Raw genomic sequence first — 20,600 nt, 5'->3', positions numbered from 1 at the left:
GGATCCGTTGGATGGAAGACGCCGATGAGAACAAAATGAACTGAGGGTTTATGTGGAGCAGAAAGTTTAGTTTTTGAGTCCAACCGTCCTGCAGAACCAGCTTATCTTCCTCAGCCCTGATCTGTTTAAAGTTCCTCACCTCCTGCCAGAGATGGGAAGTAACGAAGTACAAATACTTTGTTACTGTACTCAAGTAGATTTTTCTGATATTTCTACTTTACTTTACTACTTATTTTTATGGCGACTTTTTACTTCTACTCCTTACATTTTTACACAAATATCTGTACTTTCTACTCCTTACATTTTAAAAAATTGTCTCGTTACTTTAGTTTTGAATCATTTCAATGGAGTTACTGTTATTATTTTTCACGTCATCAATACCAAATTCAATCTAATTGGATGGGAATCTACGTTGCATTTGACGCACCACTACAAGATGAATCGACAGATTCGGCGGTATTCATTGGCGGCAAATCATTGCAGCTTGGTGGCGGTGGCGTTAGCATAGTAGCATGGACGACGAGATGATTGAAAATGAACACAACGGAGATCTAGTCCTATTGGCAGACATCCATTTAAAATGTAGGCAACGGCATGAAAAAAGTGGTTTCTACTTTTACTTTTATACTTTAAGTAAATTTACAAGCCTGTACTTTGTTACTTTTACTTGAGAAAAGAAGTTTAATCAGTACTTCCACTTTTACCAGAGTATTTTTTAACACAAGTATCTGTACTTTTACTCAAGTACGGAAAGTGAGTACTTTTGCCATCTCTGCCTCCTGATCGATCATGCCAGAAAACCAGAAAACTTTAATAGGCCAGTTAATAAACAATGGAAACTGAGGGGTGGCCGAAAGCTGATGGGCGCCAAAACCTCAGGGTCAATCTACACTGTTCAATTCTATTCTATTCAGTTTATTTCTATAGCGCCAATGCACAACATTTCATCCCAAGGATGACATGATGACAAGTTTTCTATCTAAGGAAAACCAGCAGATTGTATCGACTCATTGACTCAAATGCAATCCCTTACACTAAGCATGCTTGTAGCGACAGTGGAGAGGAAAAACTCCCTTTAAACAAGAAGAAACCTCCAGCAGGTGGCTGGAAACACACAGCCAGGCAGACGAGCTCCGAGCCAGCTCCCATGTCAGAGGATGAAGAGAGCACATCCAGTTAGTCACAGTCAGAGAAACAGGACTACACTGGAAAACAGGCCAAGCTCCAACATCTAGAAACAAAGGTGTTGATGGCAGCAGCACAGCTGATATTTCTCTCCAGGATGGAGTCACAGCCAAACAGGAACAGACCAGATGAAGCTACTATGAGAAAAAGCAGAGAGAGCAGAACGTTAGAGATTGAACTAACAGATTCTGCAGAGTGGGAGAATAGAGATAGAATGAAGCAGAATGATGAAAAAGGGGTCCCTATGTCCTCCAGCAGTCTAAGCCTATAGCAGCAGAACTATAGAGATAGCTCAGGATAACTAATACTCCAACAGGAAAAAAACACAACATCCATATTTTGTAAATAAAGACAAACTATATATTTTCCTACATTCTTTGCTAACAAATAGATGCAGATATGTAATCATCCATGTTGTCTAAATAAAAGGTATAGGGGACAACATTTCTAGGGCAAACATTTTTCCATAGTCATTACTTACCTACTTTTATCTAAAATTGTTCTGCATAAAATTAATATTTACATATACTAATATCTACGTTAAATGGAGTTTTAAGTTATTATTAATGTGGTTATTTATCTATGATTTCATTGAAGACTTTAATGTTAATATATTGATGAGCATAATTAACCACAGCGCTTTAGTTGTCAAGTAATTGTTAATATGTGAAAATTTAAAATATTTAATGAGTTTGAACATTCCCCTTGATAGTATTACTGCTGCCACCGCCTGTATTGGAAGGGGGAAAATGGCCACTGGGCTGGCCAATGATTTGCTAAGGGAGTCCATGGCCACCCCCATGAAGCTCCGCCCCTGTACGGCGTTGATCAAAGTGCTCACCGTTGTGCCTTTCCTTCCTTTCAGAGGATCTGGGTGGAGTGAGGAATCTCCAGGTGACGGACCCCACCGTCAGCTCCCTCAGGGTCCGCTGGGAGCCGGCTGAGGGAGACGTCCGAATCTACAAAATCCTCTACGCCCCGGCGGCTGGAGGAGCCGAGAGCATGGTGGGTGCACGAGATTAACCGGCTCTCATGTTCATTCAGAGCACAAGATCTGTCGGATCGGAGATTAAAAAGTCGTATGCAGATGTTTTTAAGCCTTTAGCCTAAGAACATACGTCTAAATGACGTCTGGTGTTTTGGGGAGGTTAGCTCCGTCTAACGTTTAACCTTATATTGCAGAAAAGTTTTACGTTGATGATAGCTTTGGCAATAGTAGCCATTCAAAATTTCCCCACTTTCCTTTATTGGTCCTTGGCTGGTGCTTGATTGGTCCTTGGCTGGTCTTGGCTTGTCCTTGGCTGATCCTTGGCTGATCCTTGGCTGGCCCTTGGCTGGCCCTTGGTTGGTCCTTGGCTGATCAATGACTGATCCTTGGTTGGCCCTTGGCTGGTCCTTGGCTGATCCTTGGCTGGCCCTTGGCTGGTCCATGGCTGGTCTTGGCTGGCCCTTGGCTGGCCCTTGGCTGATCCTTGGCTGGCCCTTGGCTGGTCAATGGCTGATCCTTGGCTGGTCCTTGGCTGGTCTTGGCTGGTCCTTGGTTGGTCCTTGGCTGATCCTTGGTTGGTCCTTGGCTGGTCAATGGTTGGTCCTTAGCTGGTCCTTGGCTGTTCCTGGGTTAGTCCTTGGCTGGTCCTTGGCTGGTCCTTAGCTGGTCCTTGGCTGTTCCTGGGTTAGTCCTTGGTTGGTCCTTGGCTGGTCCTTGGCTGGTCAATGGTTGGTCCTTAGCTGGTCCTTGGCTGTTCCTGGGTTAGTCCTTGGCTGGTCCTTGGCTGGTCCTTAGCTGGTCCTTGGCTGGTCCTTGGCTGATCCTTGGCTGGCCCTTAGCTGGCCCTTGGCTGGCCCTTGGCTGGTCCTTGGCTGATCCTTGGCTGGCCATTGGCTGGTCAATGGCTGATCGTTGGCGGGCCCTTGGCTGGTCCTTGGTTGGTCCTTGGCTGATCCTTGGTTGGCCCTTGGCTGGTCTTGGCTGGTCAATGGCTGGTCCTTGGCTGGCCCTTGGCTGGTCCTTGGCTGGCCCTTGGCTGGTCCTTGGCTGACCCTTGGTTGGCCATTGGCGGGTCCTTGGCTGATCCTTGGCTGGCCATTGGCTGGTCAATGGCTGATCGTTGGCGGGCCCTTGGCTGGTCCTTGGTTGGTCCTTGGCTGATCCTTGGTTGGCCCTTGGCTGGTCTTGGCTGGTCAATGGCTGGTCCTTGGCTGGCCCTTGGCTGGTCCTTAGCTGGCCCTTGGCTTGTCCTTGGCTGGTCCTTGGCTGATCCTTGGCTGTTCCTTGGCTGTTCCTGGGGTGGTCCTTGGCTGTTCCTGGGTTGGTCCTTGGCTGTTCCTGGGTTGGTCCTTGGCTGTTCCTTGACTGTTCCTGGGTTGGTCCTTGGCTGTTCCTGGGTTGGTCCTTGGCTGTTCCTTGGCTGTTCCTGGGGTGGTCCTTTGCTGTTCCTGGGTTAGTCCTTGGCTGGTCCTTGGCTGGTCCTTAGCTGGTCCTTAGCTGGTCCTTGGCTGGTCCTTGGCTGTTCCTGGGTTGGTCCTTGGCTGTTCCTGGGGTGGTCCTTGGCTGTTCCTTGGCTGTTCCTGGGTTGGTCCTTGGCTGTTCCTTGGCTGTTCCTGGGTTGGTCCTTGGCTGTTCCTTGGCTGTTCCTGGGTTGTTCCTTGGCTGGTACTTGGCCGGTCCTTGACTGGTCCTTGGTTGGTCCTTGGCTCGTCCTTGGCTGTTCCTTGGCTGGTCCTGGGTTGGTCCTTGGCTGATCCTTGGCTGGTCAATGGCTGGTCCTTGGCAGATCCTTGGCTGTTCCTGGGTTGGTCCTTGGCTTGCCCTTGACTGGTCCTTGGCTGGTCCTTGGCTGATCCTTGGCTAGTCACTCCATGTGCTGGGAGTCGGAGTGGATATTGGTTGCAGGGAAGTGGGCTGCCATTCGGTTGGGAAGAGCCATTTTAAATGGCTGCTGCTGTAACTGAATTTAGATATTAGATTTAAACATTGTAAAATCTATAAAATAGTTATTTATATGCAACAGTTTGAGTCTGTAAAATGAATTCTTATTCTGCACCAGTATAGACAATCTGAATTATTTTTATTATTTGTTTTGATGAAAAGTTGTAGCTCTTTAATCCTGGAGCATCTTCCTCTCTGAGAAGCAGCTCATGGTGGATAAATTCATTCAGAAACTCAGACTCTGACCACAAAGATTAAAACTAGGAAGTTGGATAAACTGAAGAGTTTTTTTTAGGAAAAACCTTCCCAAGAAAATGTTGTAAATAAGCATTTGTACCTTTGGATGGAACTAAAATAAGCCTCTGTTCTGTTCCTGCTACAGACTCAGGTGTCCGGAATGACCACCAACACGGTGCTGAGGGAGCTGACACCGGATACGGAATACCGCGTGTCGGTGATCCCCGTCTACACGGAGGTGGAGGGAAAACGCATGTCAGAGAACGGGAAAACCAGTGAGTGTTATTTCCTGTGTATTTCATGGACGGGGGCCGCCTTTCACAGCTGCCTTTTGTATCTATGCTTCTTTTTCTATGTCTGCTTCTGTCTCCTTGAACCCCAGTGGGCCTCAGCAGATGGCCGCTCACACTGAGCCTGGTTCTGCTGGAGGTTTCTTCCTGTTCAAAGGGAGTTTTTCCTCTCCACTGTCGCTACAAGCAAGTGTGAGGGATTGCTGAAGAGTCAATGAGTCGATGCAATCAGCTGGTTTTCCTTAGATAAAGCGGGCGGCGGCTCTGCTCTAGGTGGATCTAACCTCTCTGTGGTTTCCTCAGAGGCTCTGGGCGGAGTGAAGAACCTGCAGGTCACCGATCCCACCACCAGCTCCCTGAAGGTCCGCTGGGACGCAGCGGAGGGAAACGTCCGGCAGTACCGCCTCTTCTACGTCCCTGCGACCGGAGGAGCCGAGGACATGGTGAGAGATTCCACGGGTCCACGCCACTAGTGGGCCGACCAGGTTCTGGTTCTAAACCAGAAGAACCGCTCGACAGAGTACACAGAAACATGATGCCTGTCTGTCTGTCTGTGGGAACAGGAGCAGGTGTCGGGGGGAACCACAAACACGGTCCTTAGGAACCTGCTGTCGGACACGCCGTACACCGTCACTGTGGTTCCGGTTTACCCTGAAGGAGAAGGTCTGCGACAGTCGGACAAGGGAAAGACCCGTAAGTCCTGGTTCCTCTCCGGTTCTTCCGGAGTTTTAACCCATTCGGATCTTTTATTACAGTTCTGGTTCCGTCCTTTTAGATTTCTCGTCAGGTTTTGTCTCGGTTCTTAAGGGAAGCGTTCAGTAAACGCTGACAGGTTTTAAGATTATGGACTTCATAAAGTTCTGATATCAGACTGAAATCCGGCCCATTAGCAGAGTGAACTGGACCAACCCAGAACCAGGTCTATATAGACAAGGAAGAGCTGGAAACCTCCTGTAAGTTTCAGGTTTCTGGTCTTTCTGGGACCGTTTGGACCCAAAGCTTGAATCCAGATTCTTTACAGAACCGCCGCTGCAGTATGGAGAGAATTTAGTTCCAATATTGTTACCATAAACCGTTTTATGAGCTTTTTGGTTTCTCAGGTTTTAGTTTTTAATTTAATTTTATTCTAATTTTTTTTTTTTTATCATTGAGTTAAAAAGATCAGTAAACATTTTTCTAACGTCCAGCAGGTTAGAGTCTGATCTGGAAAACACAATTTCAAAAGAATTAAAAAATCTCTTTGAAAAATAAAACAAACAAAAAAAAAACTGAAAATTAAAAAAATGTAGAATTCATAATAAAAAAAAACAATTGTAAAAAATATTAAATTTCTAGAGAAAAAATTATTTAAAAATATGCTTGAAAATATAGTCTGTAAAAAAAATAGAAACAATTTAATTAGAAAATATAGAAAATCTGAAACTCAAAATTTTGAGAAATAAAATTGAGAAAATATTAAATTTGTAAAGAAAAACTCAAAAGATAAATGTGAAAATATAGTCTGCAAAAAATTTTAAAAATTTTATTCGAACGTATAGAAAATATCAAATTTAAAATTGCAAGAAATAAAATTGAGAAAATATTAAATTTGTAAAGAAAAAGTCAAAAAATAAATGTAAAAATATAAAGTCTGCAAAAAAATGTATTTGTTTATATAAAATCTGCAAAAAGGTGTAAAACCGTAAAAATATAAATTGAAAGAAAAGGAAAAAAAGCAACTTGGACTAAAAACAAATTCACTCCACTCTGCTTTCAGTTAATCTCTCTGTTTGTGCAGCAACATCTTTTTTTTGCACTGATGATGTTCCTCCGGTCCCTGGAGGTCTGTCACATTCTGAGTGGACCTCCAGGAACCGAGTCCAACCCAAACAAAGAGTCGGCGCTGCATCCGATGGCGTTATTGTGGAGGTTTCCTCTAAATGGCTCCTGAAGCATCTCATCGCTCTTTTATTAGAGGTTCCTCACATCTGGATCCACTTTTAGAGGCTTTTAGAGGAATGCTGCTCCACCGTTTCTCACAGACGGTGAATCCTGGTGAAACTGAGGCTCACCTGCTCCTGTCAGCCTAACTCTGTCTCCTCCTCTCTGGACAGTTCCACGGACGCCGCCCAGGAACATCCAGGTGTACAACCCCAGCCCCAACAGCCTGAACGTGCGCTGGGAGGCCGCCACGGGTCTGGTGCAGCAGTACCGCGTGGCGTACGCCCCCCTGAGTGGAGTCAGACCCTCAGAGTCGGTGAGTTTTAGTCCAGCAGGAGCTCAAAGAAAAAACCAACATTTATTTCCACCAAAAGGTCAGAAGCAGGTCAGGATGTTGTTTAGCTCAGGATTTAGGATCCATCCAGTATTGAATCTGTCTTTAAAAGATTTTTCCCAAAAGAGCCTCCAGAACCAATCATTAACCCCACTCTCTGTAATTCAGTTAATAAAATACTTTCTTTTTCTGGAGACGTTTAAAACCGTCAAATGAACCAAAACTTTTGTGTCTGAGGCCTAAAAAGTCTGTAGTTTGATTCCCACTGAAGGTTCTGGTTCTGACCCGGCTGTTTCCACACCATATCCTGATCCAAAGACAGACCGTTCCCAAGTGAAACTTGAAGCACAACCATTTTGTCCTGGTTCCAATCTGAAAAGTGTGGCATGCTTTTGTTTTCAGCTACTTTGACTCTTCATTATCACTCAGAGTCCAGCTGGGAGTTTTTTAATCTCAGTGTGAATCCAACAGTTGTTTGGAGATCTGGACTTTGACTAGGCCGTTCTACCATCAGTTCCGTCTCTGGTTGGAGGTTCTGCTTGGTTCTCAGTCCCAGGTCTCAGAAAAAGCTTTTCTTCCTGGATTCAGCTCCATCCATCCGACCAGCTTCACCTCCCACGGCATGATACGGCCTCCTCCGTGTGTCTTTGTGGGGACTTGTGCGTTCTCCTGGGCTTAGCCACTGCGCTAGTTCTGTTCCAGTTTACAAGAACAGCAGACGGAGAATGGACAAAGTCCCCGGATGTTGTTCTTGCCCCTCCCTATTTACCCAGCATGCATCAGAGCGGACTTATCTGTTCTCAAGATTGACAGCTGTCCCAGCATGCACTGCTGCAGCAGCAACAGCTGCCAGGTTAGCTCACAGAGCTCAGAGTATGTACATATGAGTATATACATTTTAAGATCATTTCAGGCGAGAACATTTAACTTTAAGGTTCAATATATGGCCTGTTTACTGATTTAATAAAATGCGTGATAAAAAAAAAGTTCAGATGTTGAGGGGACCACGGCAACCAGTGGACCTCCGAGGCTAACCACAGCCAGGGCTAACGTTAGCCCCTCTGCTGCAGCCAGAGCTAACGTTAGCCAGTCTGCAGCAGCCACTGCTAACGTTAGCCCGTCTGCAGCAGCCAGAGCTAACGTTAGCCCGTCTGCAGCAGCCAGAGCTAACATTAGCCCGTCTGCAGCAGCCACTGCTAACGTTAGCCCGTCTGCAAGAGTCAGGGCTACCCTTAGCCCATCTGAAGCAGCCAGCTCTAACATTAGCCCATCTGAAGCAGCCAGGGCTAACGTTAGCCCATCTGAAGCAGCCAGCGCTGACCTTAGCCCATCTGAAGCAGCCAGGGCTAACGTTAGCCCGTCTGAAGCAGCCAGGGCTGACGTTAGCCCATCTGCTGAAGCCAGGGCTAACGTTAGCCCATCTGAAGCCGCCAGGGCTAACATTAGCCCATCTGCAGCAGCAAGGGCTAACATTCGCCCATCTGCAGCAGTCAGGGCTAACATTAGCCCATCTGCAGCAGTCAGCGCTAACGTTAGCCAATCTGCAGCAGCCAGGGCTAACATTAGCCCATCTGAAGCAGCCAGGGCTAACATTAGCCCATCTGAAGCAGCCAGGGCTAACATTAGCCCATCTGAAGCAGCCAGGGCTAACGTTAGCCCATCTGAAGCAGCCAGGGCTAACATTAGCCCATCTGAAGCAGCCAGGGCTAACGTTAGCCCATCTGAAGCAGCCAGGGCTAACGTTAGCCCGTCTGAAGCAGCCAGGGCTAACGTTAGCCCATCTGAAGCAGCCAGGGCTAACATTAGCCCATCTGAAGCAGCCAGGGCTAACGTTAGCCCATCTGAAGCAGCCAGGGCTAACGTTAGCCCATCTGAAGCAGCCAGGGCTAACGTTAGCCCATCTGAAGCAGCCAGCGCTGACCTTAGCCCATCTGAAGCAGCCAGGGCTAACGTTAGCCCATCTGAAGCAGCCAGCGCTGACCTTAGCCCATCTGAAGCAGCCAGGGCTAACGTTAGCCCATCTGAAGCAGCCAGGGCTAACATTAGCCCATCTGCAGCAGCCAGGGCTAACATTAGCCCATCTGAAGCAGCCAGCGCTGACCTTAGCCCATCTGAAGCAGCCAGGGCTAACGTTAGCCCATCTGAAGCAGCCAGGGCTAACATTAGCCCATCTGCAGCAGCCAGGGCTAACATTAGCCCATCTGCAGCAGTCAGGGCTAACGTTAGCCAATCTGCAGCAGCCAGGGCTAACATTAGCCCATCTGAAGCAGCCAGGGCTAACGTTAGCCCATCTGAAGCAGCCAGGGCTAACATTAGCCCATCTGCAGCAGCCAGGGCTAACATTAGCCCATCTGAAGCAGCCAGGGCTAACGTTAGCCCATCCGAAGCAGCCAGGGCTAACATTAGCCAATCTGCAGCGGTCCTCTCTCTGCATAGCTATGTGTGAAGTCTAGGGTGGCCAGATGTCCGGCTTTAGGGCGGACAGTCCGGATTTTCATTGCACTGTCCGGCGTCCGGCGCTGCACCCAGCCGGACGTGTATTTGTCCTCCTTTACCCCCAGATTCCACATACTCCGTCAGCGCTCCGCCCCGCTCACGTACGTCGTGCAGAGTACTTGTCTGTCATGTAAATCAATGAGAGCTGTTCCACATCCTCCGCTCGTCACCGCCCACGTACGGCTTCTCCGTCCTTCACCGTCAAAATACGGAGCTGAGCTATTTTTTGCTCCCCTCCGGTCCGTCCAGATCAAGACCTGCTATTTCAATCGCACCAAACAGAAAAAAGAATGTAGAGAAGACCCGGTTTGTCAAATTAAATTATAGTAAAAACAGATCGGTAACTAGAAATTAGAGCATAGTTCGTATATATTCCCAAAAACTAAGAGCAATTAATTAAATAATTGGATGCAGACTATTGGTGCTTCAACAGACCAGGAAGAAGTTGTGAGATTCTAGAGCGCATCTCACAACTTTAAAAGAAAATTCTTATTGCAGGAATGGATGAAGAGATGATGAGTTTGGAAGCAGAGAATAAACAGAGTTCATACAAACTATGTATGATCCTAGTTATCCCTGTTACAAAAATCCACAACAGAAAGAAAATATTTGGGCAGAAACTGAACATCTGCTGGATGATGATGGGGATTTTTTTAATATGTCAGATTAAATTAAGCGTTCACAGGTTTTATACAGGAATGAGGAACTCTAATTTAATGCTCTTTTAATGCTATTAGAAATAATTTTAATGCCATCAACAAGTATCATGTACACAAGTTATTAGTTTACATGAAATAAGGAGCTGTAAGCACAGTTCCATGACTCAAGTTTATATATATATATATATATATATATATATATATATATATATGGATAGATAGAGAACATGGTGAAATCATCTTTACTCTCAACAGGCTGCGGCCATGTCATGACTTCCTCTTTTCCAGCCACTTTTTGCAGTTTGCATCGTCCTATTCTCTAGCTCTTTCTCGAGCTTCTTTTCCAAACAACTGCTTTATGATCAATTGCAGCAGTTCTGCGCAAATTAATCGTGTTAAAAAATGGTCACTTTTTAAACACCACAATGTATTAAATAAATACAAATGCTGGGAACCAATTCTTTTTTTACATTTCTTTAATATTTTGTTCTATTCAGCTACACAAGCATCCTCTTTAAACTACTAAGAATTGTGCTATAAATGTGACTTTACCCCATTCTTATGTACACCTTAGTAATTTATTGATATGCCGCACAATGTCCTCCTTTTTGGTGCTATAGAAATGGCCACCCTAGTGAAGTCAGTGATGTCATCAGTACGCTGCTGTTCCAGTTGACTCAGATTTATTCTGCTCCTGTTCTACCAGAGTCCAGAATTTCCTGGGTTCTTCTCCAGAACTTACATGGCAAGAACATGAGTATAAACCCGCGTTCTAGTGAATTGAGATACAGGCGTAGTTTCCTGTTGAGTTCTGACCACAGTTTCTTCATAAATGTCAGGATTGTGAGCAGTTTGTTCTGTCGGCGGTTTGTCCCCAGTTAGTTTGTCCCCAGTTAGTTTGTCCCCAGCAGCCCGGCGGCTCCTGTGTTTACGGTCATATTCTGGTTTTTGTTGCTGAAACCTGAGCTCTACACTGCAAAAACAATCCAGAAATAAGTAAAAAATTGCTTAAATTAAGGATATTTAGCCTTAATTTGAGCAGGTAAATAAGATGATTTGCCAATGGAATGAGTATTTTCACTCTTAAAATAAGATAGTTAGATAATATGCACTTGAAATAAGAAGAAAAAATTGTTTTTTCTTATTTTAAAAGGAAATTGTCTTGTTCCATTGGCAAAGTGTCTTACTTACCTTCTCAAATCAAGGAAAAACGCACTTATTTTAAGAAAAAATAACTTATTGAGATTTCTATTTTTTGCAGTGTAGGCTGACCTGTGCTGCAGCACTAAAAAGATTAGTTCCTTGAGATGAGAGGAACCGTCAGCTCGTTTTTATAGAAGCCGTTTCAGTTGGAAGAAAGAAGAACCGATCAGCTGAAGACATGTTTAAAGTCCTGGATGATCCGGCTTGTTTGGATCCATCCCCTGTGGAGGTCAGGTCAGGTTGGCTAGCAGCAGAGCAGATCCGGTTGCCCTGACGTCTGTTTTAACGGCCATCAGTTCACTGATCATCCATGATGTCAGGAAACATGTCGGCTCTGGACCCGATCCTCACCTCCTGGTGATTAGTCTGCTGTCCGACCTCCCGGGTCTTTGCTAGTTTGGCTGCAGCAGAACTGGATGTTGGACTTGGAGCGGTGAGGGCCTTCCTGTCAGACGGAGGTGATGCATGAAGAGGCCTGGATTGACGCAGTCAGCTGAGTCAGCTGTTGAATCATGACTCTATAACCGGGCTTTATTTTTAGATGAGGCACTTTTTCAAACCTTTCTGATCAACTTTCCTGTTTTGTTTTTTTTTTGTTCCTCCTGAAAGGTCCTGGTTCCAGGAACCATCACCAATGCCTACCTGGACAACCTGATCCCAGACACTCCCTACTCCGTCACCGTCACGGCCATCTATGCCGACGGCGAGGGATCGGAGATGAAGAGCGACGGCAAAACGCGTAAGAACACAACCTGACCGCCACCTTCCTGTGGACGCTGCATCACGCTGTGGATTAATTAATTCCACGAGGAAACAGAACACCTGCAGGAAGTAGAAATAGCCGCCGATGCCTCTGGTGGAGAGAAAACCAACCAGCCGGGGCTTCGGGTTGTTTCTGGCTCCTCAGCAGCAAAATCACAAATAAACAAAATAAAATCTTGGCATTCAGGGAATTAACTACTGGATTGATCCATAATCAGGAAACCTGGAGGTAAAGAACTGAAGGGATCAACAGTTTTTATTCATTTGGAAAATTGGACCCAACAAATCTACTTATTTTATAAATTGATAACTTTAATTTCAGATGATTTAAATCTGGATCCAATAATTTGAATTACAATTGAGAGAAACATACTTTTATACGGAGTGAATTTTGTTCCACTATTTATAAAAGCAAATAATAAATTTTGTAAATTTAAATTTGAAAGAAAGCAATCCAGAAATGAAACCTAAAAAAGTTTAGTTAGATTCTGTTTTTTCTTCTCATTTATGTTCTATATTTTATGTGTTTTTTTTATTGTATTTTGTTAAAAAAAAATTTTTTTTTTCTTTTTTTGTATTTCAAACTTCATATTTTCAAATTGTATTTTTTTTAAATGTCTTTTTAAGGATTTTTTTCAGATAGTTAAGAATTATTATTTTAATTCATTGGTTTCTTTTTAAAATGCGTTCTCTTCACTAATGCTAACCGTTTCTCTTGATTGGCCCATTCATCAATGAAAATACTGCAGCTTACGTCAATACACACCAACAGAAATACGTCTTTATATTAAATTATAATTCATATTAAATTTTTACAAAAAATTTTAAAATACTGTATATTCTGGATTATAAAGTGCACCTCACTATTAGCCAATTATTCTACTGAGCTGTCTCCCACCAAACCTGTAGGGGGAGCTCTATATAGCCCATGGAATAGGGACAAATAAGAATGCTAGCTCCCATTAGCTTGTTAGCTTGCAGCAGTAAGAGCTTCTACTGAAAGCTGGAGCTTCATCAGCTCCTTGTTTCAGCTCTGCAGAGTTGAACCCAGTCTTTTTATTGGTTCAGCAGCTTTAATGAGGTGAATAAATGTCAATATGTGTGAAACGAGGACATTTGTTCTCCGTCGCGCTTGCTGCTAGCACGTTATTGCGCTAAAGGAAAATTAGCCACTTATTCTTTCATTTCCAACTTCTACTTCGCCCTCTTGTGGTTAGTAAAAATCCACAGATAAGCTGCACCTTCTTATAAGCCACATTGTTCAAAGTGTGGGAAAGAAATAATGAAATTAGACAAAAATGTTTGTTAAAAAAAAATTTGTAAAAAAAAAAAAAATATATATATATATATATATATATATATATATTTTTTTTTTTTACAAATTTTTTACAATTTATATATATATATATATATATATATATATATATATATATAAATTGTGCAAGTCAGCTATAAAGCTTATTTAGAAATTATCTTTTTTTATTTTCCATTGAAAACACATGGTCTTTACTTGAAACAATATTGGAACAAAATTGACTCCATACATAAACTACAGCATCATCAAATTCAAAGATAAAGGGACAGAAACCAGCTGCTGGAAAAGATTTAAAATGCATCTAAACCATCAACCTGCTCCTTCTTCACACGGCGTCATGTTTCAGTACCCAGAGCGGGCCCCAGGAACCTGCGCGTGTACGACGCCACCACCAGCACCCTGACCATCGGCTGGGACCACGCAGAAGGGCCCGTCAGGCAGTACCGCATCGCCTACGCTCCCATGACCGGAGACCCCATCACAGAGTTTGTGAGTGCATCGTTACACACATGCTGGGTGTCCTGGATGTCACCTGTGATGTCAGCTCACTGATGCTGGACCTCGTTAAAAGAAAGACGGGTCGTCTTGTTTTACACTCTGGCAGCAGAGCAACGCATGTTTTTTGTGGATAAACTCTGGTGATGCTGCAGTTAAACTATGTGATGATGTCACAGGACTGAGATCTTCACCAGCGACTTATTTAGATTTAAACTATTTGCAGTGTGAAGCACCGGCGGTCTGGTTCCGGGCCGCCCTCAGCGTGTCTGACACTAATGCTCCTCTTGTTCTCCCGATGCTTCTAGACGATGGTTCCAGGGAACAGGAACAACGCCATGCTGCAGAACCTGTTCCCAGACACGCCGTACAACATCAGCGTGGAGGCCATCTACGGCGAGGGGCCCGGAGGGTCCCTGAGCGGGAACGGGCGGACAAGTGAGGCCAATTTGCACATTTACTCTATCTGATGGCAGTGGGCGGGTAAATGTGATTGACAGCTTGCAGCATCACTGGGCCATGCCCGTTCCATGTTGCATTCAAGGACTGTGGGTATCCAACTACTTGAGCAAGTAGTTGGAGTTATATGGAGTTAAAAAGAGGTCAAAATGTTTGTAAACTTATAATAGTTGAAACAGAAGAAAAATAAAAGTTGAAACTGAAGAAACTAAAGTTGATATTAAATGTCAAATTTTGACCTTATAATCTGAGAAACTAAAAAAGCAAACATAAAATTATAAGAATTAAACCTAAATTCTCCCCTCAGCTTGAAAAAACTCATAATTCAGTTTAGTATTTTAATTACACTTTTTCTTTTTATATTTCTTTTCTTTATTGCAGTTTTAGATTTTATATTTCCAGATTTAAATCTCTCTTTCAGTTTCTTTTTTTTAGTTTCAAATTCCTTTCTCAGTTTCAGATTCTGTTTTAAACTTTCAAATCAGCTTTTTCACCTTCAGATTTTGACCCATATCTGACGGGAGGGGGCGGGGAAACATGACTGACAGCTTGTAGCAGCGCTGGAGCGATCCCCGTTCCATGTTGCATTCATGGACTGTGGGTATCCAACTACTTCAGCAAGTAATGGGGTTCCCACAGTCCCTGAATGCAACATGGAAAGGGACATTTGATCACTGCTGCACTTTAGGAAATAGAAATTGTCATTTCACTGCTAAGCTGCAGCTCATTTACTGTCTGAAAGCTGTAAGAAAACAAAATTTCATTTTGTATAACCTATGTTATATAAAATGATAATAAAAGTTGTCTATTGTCTAATTGTCCAGTGCTGCAGCCAGCTGTCAATCACATTTCCCCGCCCACTCCTGTCATATTGGGGTTAAAACCTCAAGGTGAAAAAAAACGATTTGAATGTGAATTTAAAAAAATCCTGAAATTGAAAAAGCAATTTGGACAAAAAGAAATGGATTTGAATCTGAAAATATAAAATATAAAACTTCAATAAAGAAAAAAAGAAAAAGTGTAACTAGAAAAAGCTGTTTCGGAGAAACAGCAAGTGGGAATGCTTTTGCTGAATGAATAAAGCTGAAATTAACTGCAGAACATATGAAAATGTGATAGGAAGTCATCAGAAACTTCAAACTGCAGAAAACAATTGAATCATCTGAAGATTTTGTAGGGTAGAATTATTTGGCACTAAAATGGCAGAAAGAAACTCATCTTAAAAGCTGCACAGCCAAACCATACATAATATCAAAAATGTCATTAATATGTGCACTAGAAGGGTCTTAATATAATGTCTATCAAGTTTCTAGAAAAATTTCTAAAGAAATTTTGAAGTGGGGCCACCTACTGCCCAGAAACATGTCAGGCATGTTATGAATTAGCAGCAAACAGAAAAGCTTAATTCCTGTCCAGAAAAAGAGCAAAATTAAGCCAAGGTTCACAGCATAGGCTGAAAAATATGAAATTAGCTGAATCAGAAAAGAAATTACAAAGAAAAAATTGAATCTTATCTGGTTGAAGAAAATATGAGTAGCTCAAGGATGGGAAGTAAAATGTTGAGGAAGATGGTATTGAATAAGTATCAAAATTTTGAAATTGTGGAAATGTCAAGACTTGGCACAACAATTTGAAATGATTTAAAATGTGTTGGTTGATCAGCATAAAGAAAACAGTGTCATCCTTAGAGGATTGAAAATATACAAACCTATGTGCAAGACTGACCATGAGAAGCAGAGGAAGGACAGAGAGAGAAGCTTATAGAAAGAGAGTTAATACCACTTAAGGAGCTGAATTTATAAAAAAAAAACTAACCTGCATGTTACGAGCCGCTGCAGTGATGAAAGCACCGTTGGCAGGCTTAGGCTGCATGTTATGAGGTTAGCAGATGCTGTATCTCAGTGTAAATCTTAGAACCTGGTTAAGAAATATGCTCTGAGGTCTGTGGTCAACAGGCCTTGGTAGTGTAATTTGAAGAAATTGGTTGAATTTGGGTCATAGCTACAAGCCACACGGCACAATGAATGAGTGTGTGTAAGGAAGAGGCTTTTATTTTGTAGAGTCCCTTTAGTCTTATTTTGAAAGTCTATCATGGATGTGTGTCAAGGGAAGGGTCATGCCCAGCAGTTATATAGAATCCATTTCTAAATATGAAATCACTGGTTTTCCATGTCATTGGGTGAATAGATGCTGTATTAGAGCGTAAATGGGAGACTTTTATTGTGAAATTCACTCCGGGGTATGTTTTGAAAAGGTCCCTAGAGTCTAATAGAAACAAACTGGTAGAGTTTGGGTCATAATGCTGATCCATTTGCATCAATTAATACGCGTGTATAATATAGAGGCTTTTATTTTGTAGGGTCACTGGAGTCTTATTTTGAAAGTCTAGCAGGGTAGTGTGTTGAGAAAAGGGTCAGACCCAGCAGTGATACTTGATGACTTTCCAATCATTAAATCATTCTTTCCCCTGTTATTAGGGCAGTAGATGAAGTGGCAATGGGAGGCTTTTATTTTGAAATTTGCTGTGGGGTGTGTTTTGAAAAACCCCTAGAGTCTCATTTTTAAAAAAGTGGTTGAGTTTGGGTCATAATGTTGAGCCATATGCTGGGAAAAAAATATGAGTTTAATGTAGGGGCTTTTATTTTGAAGGGTCCCCGGAGTCTTATTTTGAAAGTCTATCAGGGTTGCGTGTGAAGGGAAGGGTCATGGCCAGTAGTCATATTGTATCCACTTCCTAATGTTAAATCAGTGTTGTCTCCCTCCATTAGATTAAAATGTGCTGTTTAAAGTGGTGGAGGTAAAATCTCTTTGAAGCACGGTTACCTTGACGACGTTAACGAGCCTGTCAGTGACAGAGAGACATGCGCATCACTTTCGTTCCTTAGTTCTCAGGCTTTTTTGAATGGGATTATCAGCTCCGAACAAACGAGTGCTGAAGACAAACCGTAAATGGTATCTAAAAAATTCTTTCAGTCTAAGCGACAGCTATCCTTTGTCTCCAATTGGGGTAACTTTCATGGATGTAGCTCATTCACAACCTTAATGGGAAGGAGGAATAAAAAGGTTTGAGAAATCCTGCTGGTCTCATTGAATAACATGCAGCACAACGGTAGAGCAGAACTCTCAAAAGCAAAACTTTCCCTCCGAACAAACGAGCGGTGAGCCAAAACCGTATTAGGTATTCAAAAAATTCTTTCACCGTGAGCGTCAGCCATCTTTGGACTACAACTGGTGTAACTTTCATATTTCTACAATATTTCGTCTAGGCGTGGTGACGATGTAAAAAAGTGTATAATTGTCAAAATCTTGATTTTGGGGTTCGGACAGATTTGTTACCCCCGAACAAACCTTTTTCCTAGCTAAACGATAAAAGATATCGACACACTTCCTTCAATGTGAGTGCTAGGAAGGTCTGAGGAACAACTTCCACAAGGCTCGTGTTGCTACGTCGAACGGTTCCCGAATGGGAGCGATACGAAAAAGTCTGTTTTTTTGAATTTTCATTTCGGATTTTCAGAGAGCTCTCATTGGATTTCTATTGGGGAAGTGTGGACTTCTTCGTGGTCTGGGCCAAACTGTCGGAAAACCGTAAATGCCACACAGATGAGGGTTACATTTCCTGAATCCTGACAAAAATCCCTACGTTTTGATGTAAAATTTATCTAGATAGAGTAAAAAATGAGCGAGTGAGTTGAAGCTGTTCGGCATGAGTGAAATGTTTGAAAACGCTAGAGTGGCACACTCTAGCAGCTGAACATTCCGTCCATAGACTTCCATTATAAATTTGAAAATCTGTAAAAATTGTTTAAAAGTTTGAAGCTTCACTGAAGCAAAACTGTAAAAGTTAGCTGAAAGCCGAGTTAAACAGTAATAGCAGAAAGATACGGAAACATTTTAAAAGTTGAATGGTGTTTCTAGCTGAAAGTATGCTGAAGTAGTTAAAGGGCAAAGTAGCTGAAGATTTAGTGGAATTTTTGAAGTTTTACATGTATTTCAATGGGACAAAAAAAGTCATAAAAAGCTAAATATTTAAAAAAGTATAATAGCTGAAGTTACCAAAAGATACAGCAGGATGGACCAGAAGAAGCTGAACGTTTTGATACCAAATTTGTTGAAATCGGATGAAGTATGGAGAACGAGTTAGAGACGGAAAAACGTACGGAAAGTATAATAATAATAATAACTAGAAAAAGCTGTTTCGGAGAAACATCAAAGTGGGAATGCTTTTGCTGAATGAAAAAAGCTGAAATTACCTGAAGAACATATGAAAATGTGATAGGAAGTCATCAGAAACTTCAAACTGCAGAAAACAATTGAATCATCTGAAGATTTTGTAGGGTAGAATCATTTGGCAGTAAAATGGCAGAAACAAACTCATCTTAAAAGCTGCACAGCCAAACCATACATGATATCAAAAAATGTCTTGAATGTGGGCACTAGAAGGGTCTTTAATATAATGTCTCCCAAGTTTCTAGACAAATGTATAAAGAAATTTTGAAGGGGGGCCACCTACTGCCCAGAAACATGTCAGGCGTGTGATGAATTAGCAGCAAACAGAAAAGCTTAATTCCTGTCCAGAAAGAGAGCAGAATGAAGCCAAAGTTCTCAGCATAGGCTGAAAAATATTAAATTAGCTGAATCAAAAAAAAATTACAATGAAAAACTTGAATCTTATCTGGTTGAAAAAAATATAAGTAGCTCAAGGATGGGAAGTAAAATGTTGAGGAAGATGGTATTGAATAAGTATTAACATTTTAAAATCATATGTGGAAATGTCAAGACTTGGCAAAACAATTGGAAAATTATTTAAAATGTGTCGGTTGATCAGCATAAAGAAAACAGTGTCATCCTTAGAGGATTGAAAATCTACAAACCTATGTGCAAGACTGACCATGAGAAGCAGAGGAAGGACAGAGAGAGAAGCTTATAGAAAGAGAGCTAATACCACTTAAGGAGCTGAATTTATCAAAAAATTTAACCTGCATGTTACGAGCCGCTGTGGTGATGAAAGCACCGTTGGCAGGCTTAGGCTGCATGTTACAAGGTTAGCAGATGCTTTATTACAGTGTAAATCTTAGAACCTGATTAAGAAATATGCACTGAGGTGTGTCGTCAACAGGCCTTGGTAGTGTAATTTGAAGAAATTGGTTGACTTTGGGTCATAGCTACAAGCCATACGGCACAATGAATGAGTGTGCATAAGGAAGAGGCTTTTATTTTGTAGGTTCCCTTTAGTCTTATTTTGAAAGTCTATCATGGATGTGTGTCAAGGGAAGGGTCATGCCCAGCAGTGATATAGAATCCATTTCTAAATATGAAATCACTTGTTTTCCATGTTATTGGGTGAATAGATGCTCTGTTAGAGCGTAAATGGGAGACTTTTATTGTGAAATTCACTCCAGGGTATGTTTTGAAAAGGTCCCTAGAGTCTAATAGAAACAAGCTGGTAGAGTTTGGGTCATAATGCTGAGCCATTTGCATCAATTAATACACAAGTATAATATAGAGGCTTTTATTTTGTAGGGTCACTGGAGTCTTATTTTGAAAGTCTAGCATGGTTGTGTGTTGAGGAAAAGGGTCAGACCCAGCAGTGACACTTGATGACTTTCCAATCATTAAATCACTCTTTCCCCTGTTATTAGGGCAGTAGATGAAGTGGCAATGGGAGGCTTTTATTTTGAAATTTGCTGTGGGGTGTGTTTTGAAAAACCCCTAGAGTCTCATTTTTAAAAAAGTGGTTGAGTTTGGGTCATAATGTTGAGCCATATGCTGGGAAAAAAATATGAGTTTAATGTAGGAGCTTTTATTTTGAAGGGTCCCCGGAGTCTTATTTTGAAAGTCTATCAGGGTTGCGTGTGAAGGGAAGGGTCATGGCCAGTAGTCATATTGTATCCACTTCCTAATGTTAAATCAGTGTTGTCTCCCTCCATTAGATTAAAATGTGCTGTATAAAGTGGTGGAGGTAAAATCTCTTTGAAGCATGGTTACCTTGACAACGTTAACGAGCCTGTCAGTGACAGAGAGACATGCGCATCACTTTCGTTCCTTAGTTCTCAGGCTTTTTTGAATGGGATTATCAGCTCCGAACAAACGAGTGCTGAAGACAAACCGTAAATGGTATCTAAAAAATTCTTTCAGTCTAAGCGAGAGCTATCCTTTGTCTCCAATTGGGGTAACTTTCATGGCTGTAGCTCATTCACAACCTTAATGGGAAGGAGGAATATAAAGGTTTGAGAAATCCTGCTGGTCTCATTGATTAACATGCAGCACAATGGTAGAGCAGAACTCTCAAAAGCAAAACTTTCCCTCCGAACAA

At 42.3% G+C, this 20,600-nt stretch overlaps 1 protein-coding gene across 3 annotated transcripts in view; it reads left to right on the top strand.

Moving 5' to 3' along the window:
• col12a1b (collagen, type XII, alpha 1b) overlaps positions 1 to 20,600 on the top strand; it is a 188,772-nt gene that overhangs the window by 113,521 nt on the left and 54,651 nt on the right. For all 3 annotated transcript variants that reach the window (XR_005282461.1, XR_005282460.1, XM_038304931.1), the window contains 8 exons: positions 2,051 to 2,190; positions 4,497 to 4,626; positions 4,945 to 5,084; positions 5,205 to 5,334; positions 6,735 to 6,877; positions 11,863 to 11,992; positions 13,677 to 13,819; positions 14,134 to 14,263. Coding sequence is in view for 1 of the 3 variants with exons in the window: in XM_038304931.1 (XP_038160859.1) it covers positions 2,051 to 2,190; positions 4,497 to 4,626; positions 4,945 to 5,084; positions 5,205 to 5,334; positions 6,735 to 6,877; positions 11,863 to 11,992; positions 13,677 to 13,819; positions 14,134 to 14,263 (1,086 nt within the window). In the remaining 2 variants the exon portion in view is untranslated. The remainder of the gene's footprint in view (positions 1 to 2,050; positions 2,191 to 4,496; positions 4,627 to 4,944; positions 5,085 to 5,204; positions 5,335 to 6,734; positions 6,878 to 11,862; positions 11,993 to 13,676; positions 13,820 to 14,133; positions 14,264 to 20,600) is intronic.

Source organism: Cyprinodon tularosa, unplaced genomic scaffold, assembly GCF_016077235.1.
Source record: "Cyprinodon tularosa strain WSP-4 unplaced genomic scaffold, ASM1607723v1 ctg548, whole genome shotgun sequence".
Taxonomy (NCBI): Eukaryota; Metazoa; Chordata; class Actinopteri; order Cyprinodontiformes; family Cyprinodontidae; genus Cyprinodon; species Cyprinodon tularosa.
This window is presented reverse-complemented; position numbering and strand designations above follow the sequence as displayed.